Raw genomic sequence first — 23,399 nt, 5'->3', positions numbered from 1 at the left:
TTTATTTGATTGAAGTGTAGTCTGAATTGCTTAAACTGAGGAGGAGTTTCTTCCAGTAGTGATAGATACTTTCTGTAGTTTTTCTACTAGTATCACACAGAACTTGGCACTAAGCTTGGCATATCATACTTAATCTTATGTACTCAAACGATATCACACTTAATGTTTCCACTGATAAAAACAGAAGATGTGTCTATACAACATATTTTTTTCTTGATCCTTGAAACTCAAGTATTATCATCTTTCATTTATTAGGTTTACCTGAGAAAACAAAGAAACTAGTATTGAGAAGCTCAAAACAACAAACTCTTTACTCGCACCAAACTGACCAAGACATCAGCTTCCTTTTGTTACAATTTCTTAAATAATCTCACCATCATCCAAACAATGTACCAGGACAATTTCTTAAATTGAAGAAAGCCAATGTTTAAAAAAAGAGAGTGACTCATATCTTATCATTACATTTTTATGTCAGGTCAGTAGCTTTAAGTAATTATCTCTAAAGCTTTTAATACCTTGAATGATGAAATTATGATAAAACAGGTTCACAAAACTTATCAATACATCTCTGCAAATATGAAGTTAAAAAGCTCTGGGCAAAAATGACAGCTGTATTGGTAGTGGAAACAGGAGTTTTGCTGTCAATCCATTCAGACTACAGCAAATCAGTGAATTCCAAATGTGACTACTATTTTGTTACTGGACAAACCAGACACCAAATTGCATGAAATTAAGCCTCTTGAAATTTTCTTTTTAAAAAGCAGATCGAAATGCAAATTTTCAAACTCTACTAAAATCTCATGCTCCCTGGTGTACAATTTTTTTACAAGAAGATGATCAATCTTGTTCTCAGTGATAATTTCTAACAGCAACAAAATTCATTACATTACAAGGAAATTAACAGTTCGTACATTACCTAATGCTGCTCATGCTTCCAGTTTCTGATCCAAGCTTACATCTCTCCAGCTGGCTAGCTACAATCTGACGTTCAGCCTCAAGTTCCCGAGTCAGTCTCTCGAACTGCAGTTCCTGAAAAAATAAATGAAACCATTTGTTTTGACTTCTCTTGAGATTAAGAAGGAATTTCAGTACATAAAATTATAATTTGTGCAGGAACTCTTAGTATAATATCTTATAGGAAAGCTTTTTTTTTTTTTTTAAACACATTCACAGTTAAAATTTTTGTGGTAACACCTACTGGTTCCTTCATTCACTGTAATGATATATGTCGTAGAATGAGACGGTTTATCAGGAATGGAATTTCCAAATACATTAAACAATTTAGGCCTACATCAAAATCATTCGTGGTTCATATAGAACTCTTAGTAGCATACAAATGTGTTCTTAACAAGCTGATCTAAGTATGATCACAATGAGAACAATTTGTGTTACTGAAAAAAGATATGAAGTTCTGCAGATGATCATGTGGTGACAAAAGCTTTTGTGCTCAAAAAGACACCATCACAGTGCACACTAGTGAAATAAACTAAACTGAAGGTGTGTTGTTATGGTCTGAACACAGTTTAATTTCTGCATTTAATGATGCGCAGAAGGGAAACTCAAGTAGTTTTCAACAAAAGCCGTGTTATAAAGCCTACCACTAATTGAATGTATTTCCTTTTATTCTGTCAAGGAAGCCAAACTGGTCCCGCCAGATAAGGTTTATCCACAGAGCTTATAAATGTACTTCTAAAGAGGTTTTGGTTTTATACACAAGAGAATATTTTTTTAATTAGAAGGAAAAAAAAAAAAAAGAAGCAAAACCAATAGAAGTATAATCTCCACTATTCCTTAAAGAGCTACGTTTCCCACGTATGGTTGCAGTAGTTTTATCAAATACAAAATTGAAGCACTTTTAGGGAATTATGTTTGTGGTAAATTTCCCCAAAGTTGCTGCCCTTTCATTAAGTCATTTTCACAGGTAAACAGAAACAGCTCTTGCTGAGAAGAGAAGGGAAGAACTATCTGCTACCTAAAACCTCTGACCAAGAAGCCAAGGGTAAATGGAGGCACTAAACTTTTCAAATCTCTGAAATGAGGCAAACCATAACTGAAATGGAAGAAGGAAATGGCTGGTGGTTGTTCTACCTAATTCAGCTGGATCAGTCCTCTTTGTTTCTCTTGTTATTGGCGTGGAATAACTTCTGTCCTGCACTATGAGTAAGGGGGGAAGTCCACACAGTTTATTATGTACAGCACGAAATAGCCAGCGTATACTTAAATGGCCACTGACTATTTGACAAAACCTACTTAATTCTGTATTCGTTATTCTAAGCAAGACTATCCAGAGTACAAGAATACCATCAAGAGTCAAATTGATGTAAAGAGCAAAACATCACTGCTCACTGAATGTTAACAGTACATTAGTAATCATAGTTAATAATATTCTCTGCACGTTCTTCTAGTACTCAGAAACGTTTTTCATTGTTGTTTGTAGATAGGACTATTAAAAATCATCTAATAATAAACACCTAATTCAGATATGCCTACTTCAGAGAGAGCATTTGTCTCTCACCTAGTAGAATCAATTGTCTGAAAAGCTGAAGAGACCGTTGATCAACTTTCCAAGAGTTATTATTCAAATCCTGGCCTTGTTTGCATAAAATCCCTTACTGCAGAAGGGATTATAATAGAAATATTACTAAAGTTTTGAAGAACATAAAATCAGAGTGGTATAGTATTTGTTATGCTAGCATGCTTATATCAAAGCATGTAAGCACTGAGAAATTTTGATAGTATAAAACACTGAACATAACCAAACAAAGCATAAGTTAACTTTCAAAATAAAAGCAAAAGCTTTAACAGCTATTCTGTTCCACTGCATTTTTTAAGGTACTTGATTCTATCATGACAATGACATCAGTGCATATTTTGACACTTAGCATACGTTTTCATCCAGCCAGCTTCACCTCCTACCATCCCCGGTGAGGCAGGTCAGACGTTCTTTGCCATGGCCTAGCAGAGGGCACTTTTTTTACCTGCCTAGTGAGAAGTTGCAGCTGTCCTCATAACATTACTAAGGGAACATAAGAATCAAGGACTCGGGAACTAATGCTCCTGACTGTCCATGCTGTCATTTGCCTTTTCCCAAACAGACAAGTGTAGCTCATTGTGCCCTTTTACTCTAGTAGGTGTGCAAACAACCTCTCTCCAGCTCCCTCTTGTCCATGCTAACCCAGGTCAACTAAATATAGACATGCCCACAAACCTATTTTACTGAAATACTTTAAAAGTAAATATTATTTTGCCTTTTTCTTTTCTTCTGCTATCTGGATTGTACATCTTCTCACGTATTTTCTACGCTTTGTATTCCTTCAGTTAATCACTCTGGTTGACTACTTTCCAGACACTTCTGCATTTTCCAAACTAACACCCTTATGTCATGATTACTTTGTCTACAGAACATTTTCTGCACATGATTCCAGTCTCCAAAATATACTTTTCTACTCTTGACTGTGTCATTTCTCTTTCTTTCTTACTTACACCTTTCTCTTCTCTTTTGTATTCCATCTTTCTTTCATTTCCCAGCATACTTCATGACTCATCCTCCACTAATCTCTTTCAGTCCTACTATACAAATTGCCACTCTAGCAAATGCCCTAAAATGATCAGTTTAAGCAGCGTCTCTCTCTCAATAATTGGTTCCTTATTGAGGGACCTCTGCTCTTCTACAAGATGTAGAAATTAATGTTTCTGGTTTCACTGCCCCCATTATTTAAGTCCAGCCCTGCAGAGATGACTGGAAAAGGACAGTTCTGTGTATGCTCCTCCTCAAGCAGGAAGCAGAGATGTGGTGTATCACTTAAGAAAAAAATAATCTTGGGTTTCTAATGCATGAAAATGGCTAGAATAAGTTAAAAGTAACTTCATTACTAGCTTGATTTAATTGCTGCTATTTCTCACTTAATTGTCTTCTGTCAGGTGCCATCAGAAGTTAGGGATGGAAGGAAGGAGATGAAAACTGGAGGGGGTGGGGGGGTAGGATATGTGAAGGGGCAGAGCCAAACAATTATTACCTCAGAATTATCCTCTACATTAAATTTAACAAACTGTGTTAGGTATTTCCTCACATGATGACAAGGGTGCAGGTCCACAAGGTTGCCTTTGGAATGAAAGAAAAGAAGAATTCAAGTACAAGTCTGGAGTGTCTGCTATCCCTCCATATTAAGAATCCCTGGCAGAAAACAAATAAGCTTCCTTCTCTTTCTTTGGGAAGCAGTGAGAGTGACTAATATTTGAATAAAGCCATATGTTTAGATTTCAAGCAGCTGTCACAGCGCAAGAAGACAGAAACTAGAAATAGTATTTGCTTACATTTTATAAAAATAACTACTGAACCTGACTCCATCATTTGTCTTATTCGTTCTGTTTACAGTCATTTTCACCAGTTCATGCCATGTTGTGTTATCTTCACCACCTTCTATTATTTATCTGAATCAAGCTAATCGGCACATCAAAATTAAAAACAAATTCCTACCCACTGATTATGCAAATCTGTTGTCAAGACAATTGCAGAATGAAGAACTGCAGAAACTACACTGTAACATCAAAATTAAATTAAGTAATGCCACATCAAGGGCAGCTTCATGGACTGTGCTACAAAGGGCAATGATGCCAAAGCAAGCACACATGCAAAGGCACTGCAAAGTGAAATGACCAGTCTGGCAGTCTTTAGCCCTTCGCACCATAAAGGGTGTGGGACTGGGAAGCCAGCAAAAAGACTAGAGATAATGATGAGAGTAATCCAAAGAAATCACTCAGGAGAGCAGCTTGGAAAGGGAGGAACTTCATGATAACTTTATCAAATTGTTTTGAAGTGATAAAAAGAGTAGGTATCTGCTAGGGCCTGAAGCAATTTATGTTTAAAAGTGGTATTTGTCCACTACCATGAGTTTTTTTGTTAAAAATATTCATTATTCCACAGACAGCAATTGGATGTATTTGCCTTTTCAGTATGAGATTTGTGTTTTATCTACCCTCTGCAGCCACCAAAACTTCAAGCGTTAAGACTTGAGTCAGGTCATACATTTCACAGTGGTCCAAAAACTGAGTAAGCCTGATGCAAATCTTCACAGCCTTCGGACAGGCTATGAACTCCTGAGCTCAGGGCACATCAAGTAAGAGGGGTTTTGGTTATTTTTATGCTTTGTATCTGCTGGGTGGTCTGTATAGACCCATTTGAATGTTGGGAGGGGTAAAACAGGTCAAAAGAAATTTGGCTGATATTCAGAGCTGATCTCATTTTACTCTGTCCTGTACAATCTTGAAGTAATCCTTCAACCCTTTCACAGAGAGATGTGTATTGATGCTGAGCAAAGACACAGCAAAATCAGTAGAGACAGTAAAAAGCAGCTGATATAAAAAAAGAATATATCTAAATTCAGGCTGAAGAGCCTTGCGGATTTATTGAATTCCCAAGAATCTTAAGGTCGTAACATTAAAAGAGGAAAAGCGTTTAGCTTTTGACTGTAAATATGCTATAGAAAGCCAAATTGGTGCACTGATGATCATTTGAATCTTCAAATACAGACAAATAACAGCACTGAGGTAAGGCTGGGAATCCCTGGTGAGATGAATAGAGAAAGCCTGATTACAGCTACACAAACAAATAAATCATCTCCTGGATTGAAGTCTTTCACAGGTGTATCTTAGAAACGACAGAACTTCCTAAAGTACATAGGCTGTAGAAACGTACAACATTGGCTCTATCTTGTTGTAACCTATTAAACAAGAAAAACCGTACCTCAGTTAACATCACAAGTAGTATGTGTATATCGCCATGCACATCCTATGGCATCATGCATAATTCCATATACCGCACATCTATAAACTCCAAGTAAATGCCATTACTTAGAGTGGTGCTGGCAACAACTTTTCTTAACCTATTGTACCAGACACACATGACCAGCTAAAATTGGGGCACATACTTTCTGAGGAAAACAGCAAAAGCTAGGGAAGTTTAACTTGGTGGAAATCTAGGGACAGTATCAGACACAAACCAGACCTGACAGTCCATCCTGTAACTAGAAGGAAAACAGAATGTCTTGATGCTTTCAAACAGGATAAAAGCATCGCTAGCAATGCCCCTATCCATCTGACACTGAATGTTGTTGAGAAGCTTCAAAACTTGGCTTTAGAATGTACCATTCGATTCTTCCAGCTTCTCTACTTTCTCCATTGTTAGACTCTGTTTTCACTTGTACTGTTCTTATCCTTTTTCACTGGATTGTTTCATCCATCCCTTTCACTGAGTAACATGGAGGCAAGGGAAAAAGCTCACAACAATGTAATAATCAGACGAGCATAGATGTGCCAAATTCAGAAACTCCGTGGTGGATATGTTGTTGCAGGATCTTAGTGGAGGCCAAAAAAACATTAAGATTAAAAAAAAAAAAAAAAGACTTGTTAATAGCTATGACTGCACCTATATGCAACTGCAAGTTTGCAGGTAACATCAACCTGAAGGAAGCAATTCATACATTGGAGGGCAGGACTACCATTCAGAGGAACCTTAACAAGTTGGAGGAACAGCCCAACGATAGTATCATGAAGTTCAAGAAAGAAAAATGAAAAGTCCTGCACAGAGGATGGAATCCCATGTAACAGTACAGCATCTCCAAAGAAAGGACCTTGGGGCCTGGCGGACAAGTTGCAACTCAGTAGTGCATTCCTGTGGTGATGGTGGCCAACCATTTATTTCACTGCACTAGCAAGAGAGCCGGTAGCAGAACAAGGAAGTAATTATTCCCTTTTATCTGGTACTCCCAAAGCTGTATCTTGAGTACAGCGACTGGTTTTGGGCCACCAGGACAAGAGGCATGACAAGATTTTGAAGCAAGACCACCAGAGGACCACAAAGATGGCTAGAAGATTGAAGCACACATTGTACAAGAAGCAGCTGAAGGAATTTGGTCTGTTTAGCATGGAGAAGAGAAGGTCTAGGGAAGATGTAATTGCAAACTTTTACTTCTTAATGGGGGATTATAGTGAAGACATCAGCAGGTTTTTGTCAGAGGTATATAGCAAATAGACAAAAGCAACAGTCACAAGCTGCAATGAGGTAAATTCTGACTGGATATAAGGAAAAAACCCACAAACAAACATAAAAAACCCCAAACCTCAAAACCAAACAACACAGCAAGGGTGGTTAAACACTGGAACAGGTTGCCTGGTAGGTTGTAGAATCTCCATTCTTGGAGATTTTGAAAGTCAGCTGCACATCTGATCTAACATTGAAGTTAGACCTGCTTGGAGTAGACCTCCAGAGGTCTCTTTTAACCTAGCTTTCCCATGATCCCAGAACTGATAAACTCTAGAAATCTTTCCAAGGCTTTATGCCAATCTGTATTACGGATATCAGTGGCTATCAAAATCTCTGATCATCATCACGCTTACATAAAGACACATTTGACTTGATGGAAGTGCTAGTATTTTATCAGCCTGAACCTGTTATTTCTCTAGCTTATTCCCTTACCTGATTTGAGGGTTTTAGCAATCCCATGCTTCTTTACAAGAGATTAGCATGGCATCTGGGCTATTATGCATATGGATTATTTATGGGGTAAAGAACTAGTTTGGCTGATTATGGTGTTTAAAAATAAACTATTCCTTCTTTTTCATGTAAGATTACTTCAAAGAAGTCCCTTTCAAGCCTTTAACAACTTTTTTAGAGAAATCAGACCCTATTTTATTTTCTATTTTTAGGACCCCCAATACAAATGAAGTCACAATTGCATTCAGTTGCATGTTTCAGCTCTCCAGGCACACTGCCCTGTTCCTCTGTGAGTTACAGGCAAGCCTTGCTCTCTGAAGGCACACTGCCCAATTGCCTGGTCTTCTGTTCCTAGGGAAATTGTATTATTTCTTCTCCAGCACAATCACCAAAGTTATTCAAATTATCTCTATTTTTCTGTTACAAATTGCCTGGGCCTTTTTTATCCCATTTTTTTCTTCTCTCTGTTTTGTATTCAGCTTTAGTCTTTTAGCTTACTCCTTTCTTCTCCTTCTCACTAGCTTTTGCATCCCTTGCCAACACTCCCAATGGTTTATCACCCAACATGATTGCTGTGCTATTCCACTTCCTGCCATGCAAACTACTTCAGTCGTCAAAGTAATAAAGTGTAAGTAAAAGCCTTGGACTGTTAGGACAGGATTAGAACTGCTAAGAGCTTTCTAATCTCCTACTTTTGCTTCTCCACCCTCTGCAGCAGCAACTTAAGGAGGATGTAAGATAAACTGACTTTCTAACTCACTAGCTTTGACTTGCTTTAGGGCTTATTGTTATTAATTGTAAAGTTCAATGTGGGAGCAAAACAAAACATCTGAGATGGTGGATCTTCTCCAAGGAGAGTGAGAGAAACAGAGCTGGAGTTTAGTAACAGACCCTGACTCTTCAGTGTTACACTGGCCCAAGCTTGTAATTCTCGTTTACTTCTCAGTTGTCCAGGCACAAAGACTTACTTCATCTAAGTGAAAAAGAAAAGGGTAATTCCATTTACAGTAGCAGTTTTTGGAGCCTGACTTTGCATGTTCAGCAAATCTAATATAGAAGACAGAACTGTGGACTGATGCCATTTACCTTCATTTTCCAATACATCTCTGTAGGGTAACTTTGTTCTGAAAAGAGCAACACAGTCCTGTTGCAGCTGCAAGATGCTTTATTATGATGTAAAAAATGTTTGTATGGTTTAAAGACATGTGAAAAGCTAAGAAAGTGAAACAACGTGGTTTCAAAAAGTGAAACTTCTAAAAATGTTCTAGACATTGAAGCACTTAAAAACCTTTTCTGATTGTGGCAACATACTCAGCTTCTAGTCTCCCTTTCTCCTCTGATCTGTGGTCTGATGCGCACTATGCCAAGATGCTAACAATCGCTACAGAGGTGTCAGTATAAACACCAACATATGTGAATACCAGTAACACGCAACACTATTTGCGCACTCTATCTACATGTTTAGAGACCAAAAGTTTTCTCCATCATTTTATTCACGGGGTTCTCCAGTTCCCTATTTATACATCTCTCAACTAGTTCTTCCTTCCTGAGTTTTGAAGATACCTGTCATCCTAGGCATTGCATACAGATGGAGAGCCAGTGTTATAAATCATTAGCTTTACACTTGTTCAGAATGGTATAAGAGAGCAGAGACATCATCTAGTCCCTTCCTCTTCTCCTGTTTCCATTGGAGAAATTAGTCTGGTGAACAATTTTCTCCTTTGATTTTCCTTGCCTTGTAAGAGAGACTGATTTCTCAATCCATACATAGACTGTCAGTGCAGCATATCCAAGAACAGACTCGATAATTTGCAATTATCCTTTAATCTCTGAGTTAATTAGGATACTATATCTGAATATTGCCATGAGTAGCTATTAAAGAGCTAGTCATTAGCATGTCAGTAAGGGATTCAAAAGTTATCTGACGAAGCAATATGGACTTAATTTTTTTTTAGGACAACATACTGCAGGCAAATTAATACCTATAGGATTTTGTTTTTTCTTCTCTTACAGCTAACACCATAGAAGCTTGATTTTCTGCATACTTGCAAGACTTAGTTTGCTACACTAACTGAATGTGGATGGACTTTCAAGTAAATAGATTACAATGAAACTAAGGAAATTCAGCACAAATACAGCAATGTTCGTAAACAAAAAATTCTGGTATTCTAGCAGACAGCACATTGATTAGTCAAATAATTCACTTATTTCTACTACTATTAAGTACTAAGAAAAAAAAAACAGGCTTTCAAACAACATGGGCTAAAAAATATGAACTGAAGGACTGCAAACCCTCGAGATTTGCACATTTTCTCTCACAGATGATTCTGTGCCAGTAGCACTTAACTTTAATAGCCCAAACTATGCTTTTGAATCTTTCCTCTTTTATTACATCTTTTATTACAAAGAAGAGAACTAGTAAAATAATTAGGCAATTCATTCCTTTTCTGGCTACCCTGCAGAAATACCACAGATTCGGGAAATTCCCAACAGATTCATATTGTTCCTTATGAAAGAGAAAAGCAATTAGTAATGAAAATGTTAGTTTTAAGAAGTATCATTATGATCTTATTCTCCTAATTTCTGGTATGAATAGCTTATCTTTTGAACAAAGTAAAAAGGTTTTCATAATGAAATTACAGTCTAAAAATTACCTGTTTGAAAACAGATAGATAAGGAACATGCAGTTCAGGAACATTTGTAGTATGGGCAAAGATAGGGAAAGAGCTTAGAATCAAATTAAATAAACAATCTCATTGAATAAAAAGAACTTGTATAACTTGACATATGGGTTAACACAGTATGGAGTTGGCAGCACTGGCTGTCCATCAAGACAGAGACATATTTTGAAAGAAGGGTGCAAAATGAGATAGTTCTGGGTGTCTTCAATTACCCCTGTAGTTTGTACAGTCACATAAAAAAGGTGACAGAAAGACATGGCACACAGACTGAATTTTGGATACTATCATAGACAGCTGCTTAGGGTGCCCACAAGAAAAGATGCAATTCTTGAATTGGTCTCGGGTAATGCACAAAAGATGGTTTGACATCTTGCAGCTGAGAAGCCACTCTAAGTGATCATTCTGTGCTCAGATCCAACATCCCTACAGAAGGCAGAAAATCTGCCAGTTTTGAGCCACATAAAAAGAGAAAATATGTAACAAAAAATCAAGAAGTTCGTTTAAAGCTAAGAGTTAAGTCCTCATAGGCAGCATGGAGACTACTTGATGCCACCACATTGGAAGCACAGAGTCAATGCAGTGTATCAAGAAAAGCTTAAGACTTAACAAAAAGAAGTTAGCACAGTTAAACAGGAGGGCAAAGTAAGCCGTTAGAAACAAAAATGCTTTTTTTTGAAATCTGAAATCATCTTCAAATGAAGAAAATAAAGGACCATAAATGCTGACAGATTAAATATGAAAACATAAGAGAGCACAATATGGTTCTAAGGGACAAATAGCCAAAGGTATCAAAGCAAACAACAAATCTTTCTTCAAATGCATCAGGAGCAAGAAGTTGCCTGGAGAGTCTGTAGAGCCACTGAGTGATCAAGATATAAAAAGGTTCATTGAAGAGAAACTAAATTAATCCTTCAGAAAGGTTTCTACTATTTCATGGGAAATTCCCATGCTAAGACCTCACTGAGGGAGTCTTATCAGAAGATCTGCCTGAAATTGAAGTGACTGTAGAATAGGTCATGAAACAAAGTGACAAAACAAACAGTAACAAATTGGAAGATCAGATTGTATCCTGAAGGAACTAAAAAATACATAGCTTAAAACAGATGTAGTACCTGAGAACCGAAAGACATCGAATGCAATGCCAGTTTCCAGGGAGATCTATAAGACCACAGAGCAACAAGCCAGTCATATCAGGCAAATTAGTGGAGTCTATAACATGGAACAGAATTAGTGGACACTGACATAAACATGAACTACTTATCCAAAAGGTTTCTGTATGGATAAGTACTTTCTTCAATATGAGGTCAAGATTAGAGATAAGTGGTAAATTCTCACAGCTGGAGGTGTCTACCAGTGAAGTTCCAGTTCTGTGTTCCACACTGTTCAATACATATATAAATCACTTGAAAGAAAGAGTGAATAACAGGGTAACCAAGTTTGGCAACAATATAAAATTATGCAGGACAGTAAGGCTGAAAGGTGACAACAGAGAATTTTAGAAGGATGTTTTCAGAGCCTGAAAAAGCAGGACACAAAGTGGGAGATGAAATTCCCTGTAGATAAGCAGAAGGTGATCCTTGTGGAGCAAAACTGATCATAACTTCGCATGCCCTTCAGCTGCCTGGAAATGCTTCCATGAGTTGTATACTTTCTCCCAGAAACATAAGGCTGACTGGTCTGTAGTTTCCTGGATCTACCTTTCTGCCTTTTTTGTAGATGGCTGTAATACTTGTTCTTTTCCAGATATATGGGATTTCCCCTCATTTCCATGACCCTTAAAGGGTGCTAAGGAGTAGTTTTGTGATGCTATCAGCCAACTCTCTCAGCACCCTCAGTTGCTTCCCATCAGGTCACACAGGAGTTGTACCTGTCCAATTTTTGAAAAGTGGATCTCTTCACTCAGTAGATCATAGTCCCTTGATTATGGAAGGGGAAAGACTGTCAGTGACACCAGCTACACAGTTAGCTGTTGACCTAAATAATATGCCTGCTTCTGCCTGCACCCTTCCCTGGCAAGACTGAGGAGAAAACAAACCCGAGCACCTGTCTGCTTTACTTTAACCCCAGCGACTCTGCAGTCCTGGTTAATTTTTTCCATATCACACTTTGCAGTATCATTGGGGGCCACATGGGAGAGTAGCAAGTCCTTGGACTTGATGAGTCTTGGCTGTTTATCTGTGCAGGATTTCAGCTATATTTTGACTCCAGGCAAGCAGCAAACTTCTGCACATGACTTTGTCTCATGTCAGCAGATGAGTACCCTCAGTTTACTACGACAGGGAGTCTCCTGCTGTTAATACACTTTTTTTCCCTGACAAGTCAAACCTGTTGAGCTGTTGGCCTGGTCTCTTCCTGGGTAATGGGTTCATCCTTCCAGTCTATTCCCAGGACTCCATATCTGTTCTTCAGCTGATTTTTTCCAGATGAGGGGAGAGCTGCTGCCTTGCTGCCGCAGGTCACAAGCTTCCAGGGTGCCTTGTTCCCGCTGAAGCTTGGTTCTGGTCTTCTCTTGTCTGAACACCGAGGCCTTGGCCCTTGCCCCTGCAGCACCGCTGCCTGGCATCCTGTTAGTTTCCTTCTCACCCCCCCTGCTGCAGCACAGCCTGCTGAGTTCTGCCTGCAGGTCCTATGCCTGCCAGCTTCGTGGTCCATCAGGCAAGTCCCATAAGGTGAGGTCCTCACCCTGCTCAGCCCAGCAAGGAGTACCAGGTCCTCCCCACTGTCCCTCACCCAAATGGCCACATTCCCACCCCCCAGGAGTTCTGGCTGGTCAATGCCTCTGTCATCCTAGGAACATCCCCGTGGGCCACCACAGGAGTGTCATGTCACTACTACTCCATCACCAGCTTTCCTACCAAGACACAAGCACCAACGGTCTTATGCTACTGAATAAATTCACGGTGTGCTAGCGTCTTGAAAATTGTGTGAAGTTCTGCTCTTCCCATGTCTGAAAGGATGTGGCAGAAATGAAAAGATAGAAGAAAGGGCTACAAGGATAATTAAAGGTATGAAATGGATTCTGTACAAAGAACAACGAAGTTAGGAACCTTCAGTCTGGAAAACAGCTTAGGGATAACATGGCAGAGGTCTACAAAATCCCACGCAGCATATTCACTAGCTCTTCCAAAACAAGAAGTAGGACATAGCAAATGATGCAGCTAAGAGCCAGACTTGAAAACGGATGAAAGGAGATGGTTCTTTATGTAACAGGTATGCTTTTGATGGTTACTAAGCATATCATAACTTCACTGGGTTGTGAAAATCTGAAAACAGGTGGCTTTTGAGTATTAGGAGATGGTATCATATATTCTTGCCCTGTTCTTACTCTTCCTTCAGCATATAGTTATGGTTATAAGTGGAGACAAGTTGTCCAACCAACAACAGCCGTTCTCATTAGTGAAACATACATTTATTGCCACAAAACAGAAACCAGAAAACATAATGAATCTTTTTTATATATATATATATATATATATATATAAAAAACAGATTTTCATCTATGAAACATCCAGATTTGGAATCTGGCCCATTCTTCCCATAAAACACAAAATAGTTTTGTTATTGAGTCCTCAAATAAACAAACAAAAAGACTCCCAGATTTGCACTACTCATTCTAAGTAAAACGGTGAATGGAACAAAAGAATTAAATATACTGGACTGGATTTGTGGTTATTGCTCTGGGAGATCAAACACACAATCAACACTTGCTGCATTCCAGAATTACCAAGCCTCACTAAAATAATGGTGCTGCTTCCACAATTACAGGACAGATTTCAGTTCAAAGACAGAAACCAAAATGCTGTTCAGGAAACTGTCAGTAGATTAAGATGGACAGAAGCATCTCTACAGGGATGTTCCTTACAGGAAGGATATCAGAGTTACTGCTGTGATAAAATAAGACAGCCATAGGAAACATTGTTACTTTAATTGAATTAGGGGAAAGCAAAAAGAGGCGGGGGAAAGAAAATGAGCAAAAATAATGAATGAATTAGCTTGTTCCATAACTGCAATCAGGATATTTCATTGACATTACTGTGGAAGTCACCTGAAATTCAAGTCTTTATTACAGCAAAACACAGTGATCAAAACCATATCTATGCCCGTGTGATGAACACAGGAATCTTCTAGCGGTGTTGATAACCCCAACGATTTTGTCCAAGACCTGGCCCATACAATACACATCACTAAAGCCCCCCACCCTGCGTGCAGAATGAGCAGGTAGGAGTTCCAACTCCCTTTTCAGAACATACCGGTTCATGACATCACAGTATTGAAAAGGAAAGGCAAAGTCAATAAAAACAAGCCAGCACATAATGAATTTTAAATTTAGTGCTTTAAGCAAATTTAATGGTAGAAAGGGTGTTCAAATTGATTTCCAGCCATGGTTTCTGAGCTGCTGTTTAGAGTCATATCTGTTCTCTCCCCTGCCCCCCATTTAAATCCGACATCTCTCCCCTCAGTGGGAACTTGGACTGGGTAAAATGCAGGCTCTCTCCTCCCCACACCTGGCAGCGGCTGAATGCCACACACATTCCCTCTTCTGCAGACTGCAGGCACCGTTTCCATGGCAGCACCAGGAAAACCAATCCAAACTGGTCAGGGAGGGAGGCAAGGAGAACCGCTGGCCCCAGCAAAGCTCCCTTTCACCTCCCTGGACAAGGCACTCTGAGAAATCAGGGGCAGGAGCGATGCTGATGGTGCAGACTGGGAGGCCTGGGAGGGATGGAAGGCAAAGGCAGCACCACACAGGGTGGAAACCTCCCTTCGTGTCTGATGAGAGCTGGTTCAAACTCGCGTCATACGACAGTTTGAGTGCCCAGTTGTGCAGGTAAGTGGAAGGAGATCTGTGACAGCCAGAAAGCGCTTGGCTCTCCTCCCCTCCCAGGTCCTCCAAGAGTACGTTGCCTGCAATTCTGTAGCAGATGTATTTATTTCTAGCCGCTCCCTGTTTAAGGGGAAGTAGAGATGTGCACTTCCCATGAATTGAAACAGCACGAGGGGACCTCATTTTCACTTCACAAATCACCAACACCAAACCTGTGGCACCAAAGTCTTCACTGGATTTTTCAGCATCTCAGGACCGTTTATGTGTTGGGACTATTTTGTCAAAGCCATATGATTTGCACAGCCCAATGTCTCAGAGATAGAAATGAGATGAAATGTGACACTTTGGAATGATCTTGGCTAGCTTGAAATAATAAGAATACAGAATTGCAATCTATGCTTGCACAACATATCAAAGAGGCAAGATTACTGTGGCCACTTCCAAACCCCAGCCTGCTCACAAACCATGATGCAATGTATCAGCACCAGACGTAGGCCCTAACGATGCATAGCAGGCATCTTCACAGGATCACAGAAGGGCTGACATTGGCAAGGACGTCTGGAGGTCATCTGGTCCAACCTCCTGCTCAAGCAGGGCCACCTGGAACCAGTTGCCCAGGACCATGTACGGGCAGCTTTTGAATATCTCCAAGGATGCAGACCGCACAACCTCTCCGGGCAACCTGTGCCAGTCCTTGGTCACCCTCACAGTGAAAAGGGGTTTCTTGATGTTCAGATGGAGCCTCCTGTGTTTCAAATTGTGCCTGTTGCCTCTGGGCCTCTCACTGGGCACCACTGAAAAGAGCCTGGCTCCATCTTCTCTGTACCCTCCCTTCAGGTATTTATCTACATTGATGATATCTCCCCTCAGCCTTCTCTTTTCCAGGCTGAACAGTCCCAGCTCTCTTGGCCCTTCCTCCTAGGAAAGATGCTCCAGTCCCTTCATCATCTTAGTGGCCCTTCGCTGGACACCCTCTAGTACGTCCACATCTGTCTCGGACTGAGAACTGGGAAGCCCAGAACTGGATCCAGTGCTGTTCCAGGTGCAGCCTCAGCAGAGGGGAAGCATCACTTCCCTTGACCTGCTGGTAACACTCCCGCTAAGGCAGCCTGTGATAATGGTGACCTTCTTTGCCACAAGGGCATGTTGCTGGCTCACGTTCAACTTGGTGTCCACCAGCACCCCCAGGTGCTTTTCTGCAAAGCTGCTTTCCACCTGGGTGGCCCCCATCATGTACTGGTGCCTGGGGTTAAGGGGCATACCCCTGTCTGCAACTAGCATTACCAAGGTTATCAAGGCAAACACATCACTCCAGAAGCAGAAAAATTTGACTAGACAGCTGCCACGCACAGTAGTAGGTAACTTTCTGTGCCATTAAAATTACTCTCCCTCCCAGAACACCTCCGCAGTACAAGAGAATTTCTATGACTTCTCCCATTCTGACCAGCGTGAGATGTATAACTTCTTCCTTTTGTGCCTGAGGGCTAGGAATGGATAGGATGTCTAATTATATGAAAAGTGATATGGGAGAGTATTATTTTATTTTCTGAATTGATCATGGATGGTCCATCTCGTCTTATCTTGCCAGGTTCATTCCTCTCTGTTCACAGACACTCTCCAATTTCAATAATAGTCTGTCCCATGCAAAACACTGGCTTCTCCTACTCTACCTGAGAACTACACTGGATATAGTCCCGAGAAGCCTCTCTGCTGAATAAGTCTGGCTCCTTTGATTCAGACCCTTTCAAGGGGAGTCTCAGCAGTCTGGAATACACAAGTACCAGCAACATTTGCAACGTTAAACTGTAAGAACAGAAGAAAGACTACTTAATTTTCTGGGCCTGATCTGTTCTCTATTCCTTGCATATTTTAGATTATCCAACCACCTGACAAGCAAAATGTGACATCAAACTGATTACTTAGCAAGTGATGGAAATTTATAAAGTAATTTCCTCTTTGGCTTAAAAAAGAAGAGTACATATTTAGTGTACCAAAGTCAGGATTTTAAGCCAAATTTCACCTCTACTGAAGCTTTCTTATTATTCTGTTACTTTCCCATTTCTAAAGCTTGATTTCTATTTGGCAAAGACTGATTTTTCATATTACATGGCTGGCAAAGTGTATATAATTTCCAAAAGCAAAGTCACTGGAATTAGAATGAAAGAAATAATTTAATGGGATGGACTGACTGTAGTCACTCTACCCTACTTCATTTCCTCAAACAAGAGACTGCATTGACCGAGAGAGACATGTCTCTGGCTCATGTCCACTGCAGCGCAAAGTCAGAAAGAGAAGGGCAGAAAGAAAGAAATACAGCATGCCCTCCCTTGCATACATTCATGAAAAGCGGGCAGAGACCTTGCGACAATGTTTGGGATGTCTTTGACAGCATCATCGGAATATAAAGTGTCTCTAACCACTTTCCACATCTTTTTTGGGAAGAGCAAACCCCTCCACAACAGTGTAATACCACTTAGAGAGAAGGATTCTGAAAATTTAACCCTTATAAATTAGCTCCCTTCCCTTTAAGCAGCTTCGTGTCTCCACACTGCAAACAGTTTCTACCTTTTGTTCTTCCAGTTCGTGTTCAACACAGAAGAGTAGGAGGGAGCCCTTTCAGATTCAATGCTACCGTAAGCATAAGGTACAGTCTCTACAGCAAGAGGCAGCCCGGAAAACCAACCCTAATTGTGTTATGAAGTTTGGCAGCTTGATTATTGTCAGGACTGGACAGAGGGGAGCATAACCTCCTGGAGGTGTGCTGAAGTGGATACTGACTTTTTGTTTTAGGATTTTAGTTTCCTTTCCTGAATTCACAGTGCACATCTCTCAATCCAGTGAAACAGGCTTTGTGCCTGCTAGGGAGTTTAGAGACAGTTTTATGCGCACCACTAATTTGAGCGTGTTTGGTACCATGCTCATCTGTCTATTTCTTGGGAAGAGAGGATGACAGGTATCTCCATAGCAACGGAATACACATGGCTATCGATACAGGACTTCAGGCAAATAGCTCACAACTATGTTTTACCTAAAAAAATACCCTACAGTTAAAATCCCACTAAAATGGAGACTACAAAATTATTTACCCGGAAAGAAACTTGAGCCTGAGAAGCAGTCATGTGGGAAATAACACTGAAAACAATGGTTAGCATGACGAGAATTATGTGACCTAATTTATAACTTTAAATATTTAGAAATGGGAAAGCTTTGGATAACTCAGATACCATGACTTTGTAAATACTGAAAATGCTAACTCTTTAATGACAACCGCTGTATGCAAGTGATCTAATTACAAACATCAACACACAATGCCTTGTTGAAAAACAGGGGGAAATGTTTCAAGCAGCTTAGGAAGAAGAAAAAATTACACTTCCAAAATATTACTATGTATATGGAATAATGAGGCCTCATAATAGATGCTGGATCTTATTTACTAAAATTTTGCTGTTTGATTCAGGTGTTAATTTCATGCTGCATTAAACGAGTAACAGATAACCCCCCTTTTCTTTAAATGCTCACATCAGCTTCAGAATTACATTTTTTAATTAATCTTACAAAGCACTGAATCTAAATTTGCAAGCAGTGATTATTTAGAATTTGAAAGAGTTCTAGTAGTGGGAATGAAGAGACTGGAGCAGATAACAGACATGGGATGCTCTATCCATATCTGCATACTGACAACAGGTCCTTCTGATTACAGGTTAGCTGGATTCACCACCACTTTCATTTATACATAAATGGACCCGACGAACAATGACTCATAATTTAACAATCTGACTAAACATTTTTTGAATAATTATTGACCTATTTTAATATTCTATTGATCAAGTTTAGTCAACGTTCTATTTCAGTTATTTCAGAATTGACTATACTCCTAACACACACAGTAGAAAACCAAAACTAAAAGTAAAAATCATTCAGTTAGATAAACCTAGAGGCATTTTTTTTTTTTTAAGGGTGAAGTTCGAAAAGTGTGTAATTTATCTTCTTTCTGTCTGTGAAGGTCTGAGGTATCCAATCTCACTGCAAGAATAACCTGCTATATGTCAAAACCACAAAGCAATTCATCCCACTGTAGACAAACCTAACACTCAAATATGTTTGGAAAGAAAGATTGAAGGAAAAAAAAAAAGGTCAAAAAATCTACAGCTAAGACACTGCAAAATATGGCTGCTGCAACAGGTGAACTGTTTTGTAAGATTAGCAGCCTACCATAAAATCCTTCTCTGTGACAGAACAAACCACAATGTGACAGTAGATAAACTCCATTAGAGTGAATTTAAGTACATGTAACCATGTAGACAGAATAAGCCAAACATCTGCCCATGTTTTTTTCTATACTTTGTTGATGTTGCTATCATCTGGACACATTATCCACATGTCCCCTGAAACCATGTATTGCAATTTCCATCAACTGGTATTACACCTGCTGAAGAGGGCAGAACTGATCGACTATAGCTTCTCCTGCTGTTGAGCTCAGCCAACAAGCTGTTCATGAATCCTGCAGATGTTTTGGTAAACTGGGCCAAACTGATTTTTTTTAAATCAGTTTTCAACCTAATTAAAAAAAAAAAAAAAAAAAAAGAAAAATACTGTTTTTCACAGTTATACTGCACCTTACTTGTATGTGTTTCAAAACTTCAACAGAGATCAGCGTGAGGTGAATGACAAAAATTGTAATGAACGTTAATTATGTAATATATAAAAAATATTATGTCATGACAGAGAAATGTTCTGAAGCAATAAGGACAGTGCTGGCAAACAATAACGACTGGGCTCCCATCCCCAGAAACACTTTAAATCCCTTCACAACATACAGATTTCATTTTTTCCAATTTCCCTTCCAAGATATATTGATTTTTAGATGGAATAGTATGTTTGTTTGTTTTTTAAATAAATCTACTCTGTCATTCAGAAAAATCAATCACAAATTGCAAAGTCCCTATGCCGACTGTCTCAAATCTGCATCTGATTTCTCCCCCCAGATAACCAAATGGCTAATTATTCTTTTAAAGCATTCCATGAACATTAAAAATGACAAACTCGCACAAGTAGGTTGTGTGAGAGGTTGGAGAATGTGCCTATGTCCAAATAGGAATTCCACTGATTTTACGAACAGCATTTCTGTTTTTCCAAGAGCCAGTATTAATTAAAACTTGGGTTCAGTCTGTTTCCCATCATAGACATGTAAAGATAGGGCCAGGAGGCCCAGGAAGGACAAAAGGTTTAACCATCAAGCCTTTTAGAGTTTGTCCAAACAGATAACCAGCATCTATCTGGAGGTCACAGCCAACCAGGCAGTTTATTTGTCTGCTCTATCTTGCAGCCATGCCACAGCCATCCCTATTGTATGAGTTACTAACAGAAGGAAGTTATTTCCAGAAACAAGTGTCTGGACACCTTGCCTTTACATTTGTCCAAGCTCACTTCCATTTTGAGGCAGTGTAACACTGATGCCAAAGAACTGAAAGTAAGAATAGGAAACAAAATTATTGCTGCCAGACTTTCCAAGTTGAAGCCGTGCAGTACCCCCATGATTTCTGAACACACTACAGAAAGAAATAGACTAAAGGCATACTGACAGTCAAATAATGTCATAGGAGATTTTAAGCATTCAAAACACTGATTGGTAGCAGCCCACTAACTAATAGCGCGATTCAATAGTATCTGAAATAATAAATAAACAACGTTTGTTTGAAAAGAGTTAGCAAATCAGGAATATACAAAAACTACTTTAATCTGCATGCATATACAGACAAAACAAAGCCTCACTCACTTAGGTGAGCACAGGTACTACTTGTCTGTGCATTTCTGTTTAGGAGCAAATGAGTCCTCTCACGCATTTACCACAGCCATGTGTGCAATTTCTAAGCACTTCAATAACTAAAAAAGAACTTGGAATTTAGTCAGAAAATAACTTCTGCTTTTAGATGGGCTCATGCAATTCCTAATGAAAAACTTACCGTATGGTTTAATACATAATATCAGATAAGAGAATGACACCCCTGAGTCAGAGTAGCCTTTGAGAACTCAGCAAGTCTTGTCCACAACAGGACAGGATGGCAGGAGTGAACACAGAGCAAAGGTTTAAGAGAAGGAAGAAAGCGGTGCAGCACTGCCTGAATCATTGCCACACTTGGTTACTCCCAATGCAACAAGCTTTATTCCTGGTAAAAAGCCAAAGCGACAGTAACGTCAAAGAAAATGTTATGTTTCTGAAAGTTGTGTAAGCCACAGAAGACAACTCTTAGAGTTAGAAGACCCAATGGAAGTAAGGCCACCCTGCAGCCTGCCAGAACAAACACTCTCCCAACTGCTTGAGACTTCCTCAATGGAAACACTTTAAATTCGAGAACACTTAAACAACCCCAATATGATTTTGACAGCTGCCCTAAGGATAGGTTTGTGCTTCCATGGTATATTGGACACATATCACTTACTCAGCTTGCTGTTGTTTGTTATGGATTATGGTAACAACTGACTGTTTCCTTGTCAGTCCTGTATTTTTGAACCAAAACATGGGTTGCATATACCCAAACTGTTTGAGAACAAATGCAAAAATTCATACAGCATCCTCTTCAGCATACCCTCCTGGTATCCTTAAAACGCTTTTACTGACTCATAACTTAGATATGCTATGCTGGAGGCAGTCAGTCAGCACTCCAAGGAGTAGATCTAGCCTGCGAGGTAATCCCACCTGGCTTCCAGAAATGCTGGCTGCTTAGCAGACTTACCCGAACCTGTCAAGTTGCTTCTGGATTTGTACTTTCTCAGAAAGTGCAGAAGTGCAAACTCCAGTCAGGGCTGTCAAGATTCTTTACCTCAGATGCTGCACCGTACAAACAAACTTACTAGCCTGGTACCTGACCATCCAGGTAGGAACAGAAATGGCCTTCAGTTGCACTGTAAGCTGCCCATAGCTGTCCTCTGCTGTTGTGAGCACTTGCAAGTGATGGGTGGCTGGTTTGCAACTTACTTGTCTACATACGGTAACAATGGCTTACAGTCACGTAGAATGTAGAATTTTGTTACTATTTAAAACAGTAAGCATCTTATCTTACGAAATACTACCACTTGTGTCTTAATGCCTGCACCTGCAGGAAAATGGATGACAAAGGAGCCATAGCCAAAGTTATTCCCCCTGTTTTTTCTCAAACATCACCAAGTATATCGCCAAGCACATTCACAAGGCTGAGATGCCTTGTGTCCTTCCAGATGGCAAGGGTATAAATACACATACTTAGTAGACTATTGGTGTTTCCAGGATACTAGTACAGGTGACATTTTCTGCAAAGAGAGAAATTCACACGTGTAATACATGTCCTCTGAAGCAATGCTATTGTATTTGTATGAAAGTCATCACTGACACATGAATAAACTGACAAATTTTTAAAAAATCCTGCCATGATAGGCTATAGACGACAGCCTAAAGATACAAGTTTCAGGAAGGTGTTATCACAAGAGCTTATCCATGAAAGGAAATCCTGTAACTTTTAAGGAAAGTTTTCAGGTAATCCTCCAAATAGTGTATTGCCATGGCCCTGAGGAAAAACAACTTTTCCCCAGTCTGTTGACCCATTCCATTTCAGTGGAACCTACTATTGAGAAGCATACAAGGACACTGGAATGGTGCTTTGGGTCTCATTCAACATGTGATGGATCTGTAACCCTTCCTGATTCGATCTTTGCTTGAGACTGTCTATGTATTTTTACTGTTCTGTTAAAATAAGAACAGCCTTTTCCTTTGGTTGGAAGGACCGATATCTGACCTAGATGTCCAAGTGAAAAATGTACCCCCAGCACCTTTAAGAATTTATACATTTTTTCCCCTCTTTCCCTCCCCTCCCTCCCTGAAGTCGTGACTTAGCTTTAGGTCTCCAGCATAAAACTACAGCTACAAGGCAAATGAAGTTCTGGCCTACTCAGTCAACTGAAAGGGATAGTTTGGCTCCTCAGAACAAATGAATGCATGTCTGATTTACAGCAAGTCCTCAGTGTACCAAATTTTTTTACAATATATGCCAGTCAGCTCCTACAACATTAGAAACAACTTATTTATGAAGTGCTACACAGGTTCATTATGATAATTTAATACTAAAGACATACTTTAAATTAGTATTAAACGCAGTGAAAATAACACAGAGCGTCCAAGTAAAAGGTACTGTGAAACTAACACGTTGTTAGGAATACTGTTGTGCAAAACATCATTCTTCAAAGACAGGCAACTTGTGCAATGAACACTGGGATAGTATATAGATGCATGCTGCAGATAAAGATCCTATTTAAATGCAGAGCTAATTTTGACATGGCTAATTTTGATATCATTGTTTATGTAACTCTGCACTGTATGTATATATACATGGGCTTTTAAACAACTGCAGAAGCTTACTTAAGAGGGACA

General features: G+C 39.5%; 1 protein-coding gene across 7 annotated transcripts in view; it reads right to left on the bottom strand.

Moving 5' to 3' along the window:
• Positions 1 to 23,399, bottom strand: part of CTNND2 (catenin delta 2) — a 702,624-nt gene that overhangs the window by 440,128 nt on the left and 239,097 nt on the right. For all 7 annotated transcript variants that reach the window (XM_052781625.1, XM_052781615.1, XM_052781635.1 and 4 more), the window contains one exon: positions 917 to 1,029. In XM_052781625.1, coding sequence (XP_052637585.1) covers positions 917 to 1,029 — 113 coding nt within the window. The remainder of the gene's footprint in view (positions 1 to 916; positions 1,030 to 23,399) is intronic.

This window comes from Harpia harpyja, chromosome 1 (assembly GCF_026419915.1).
Source record: "Harpia harpyja isolate bHarHar1 chromosome 1, bHarHar1 primary haplotype, whole genome shotgun sequence".
Taxonomy (NCBI): domain Eukaryota; kingdom Metazoa; phylum Chordata; class Aves; order Accipitriformes; family Accipitridae; genus Harpia; species Harpia harpyja.
Note: the sequence above shows the minus strand (reverse complement) of the source record. Positions and strands in the feature narration are given on the sequence as shown.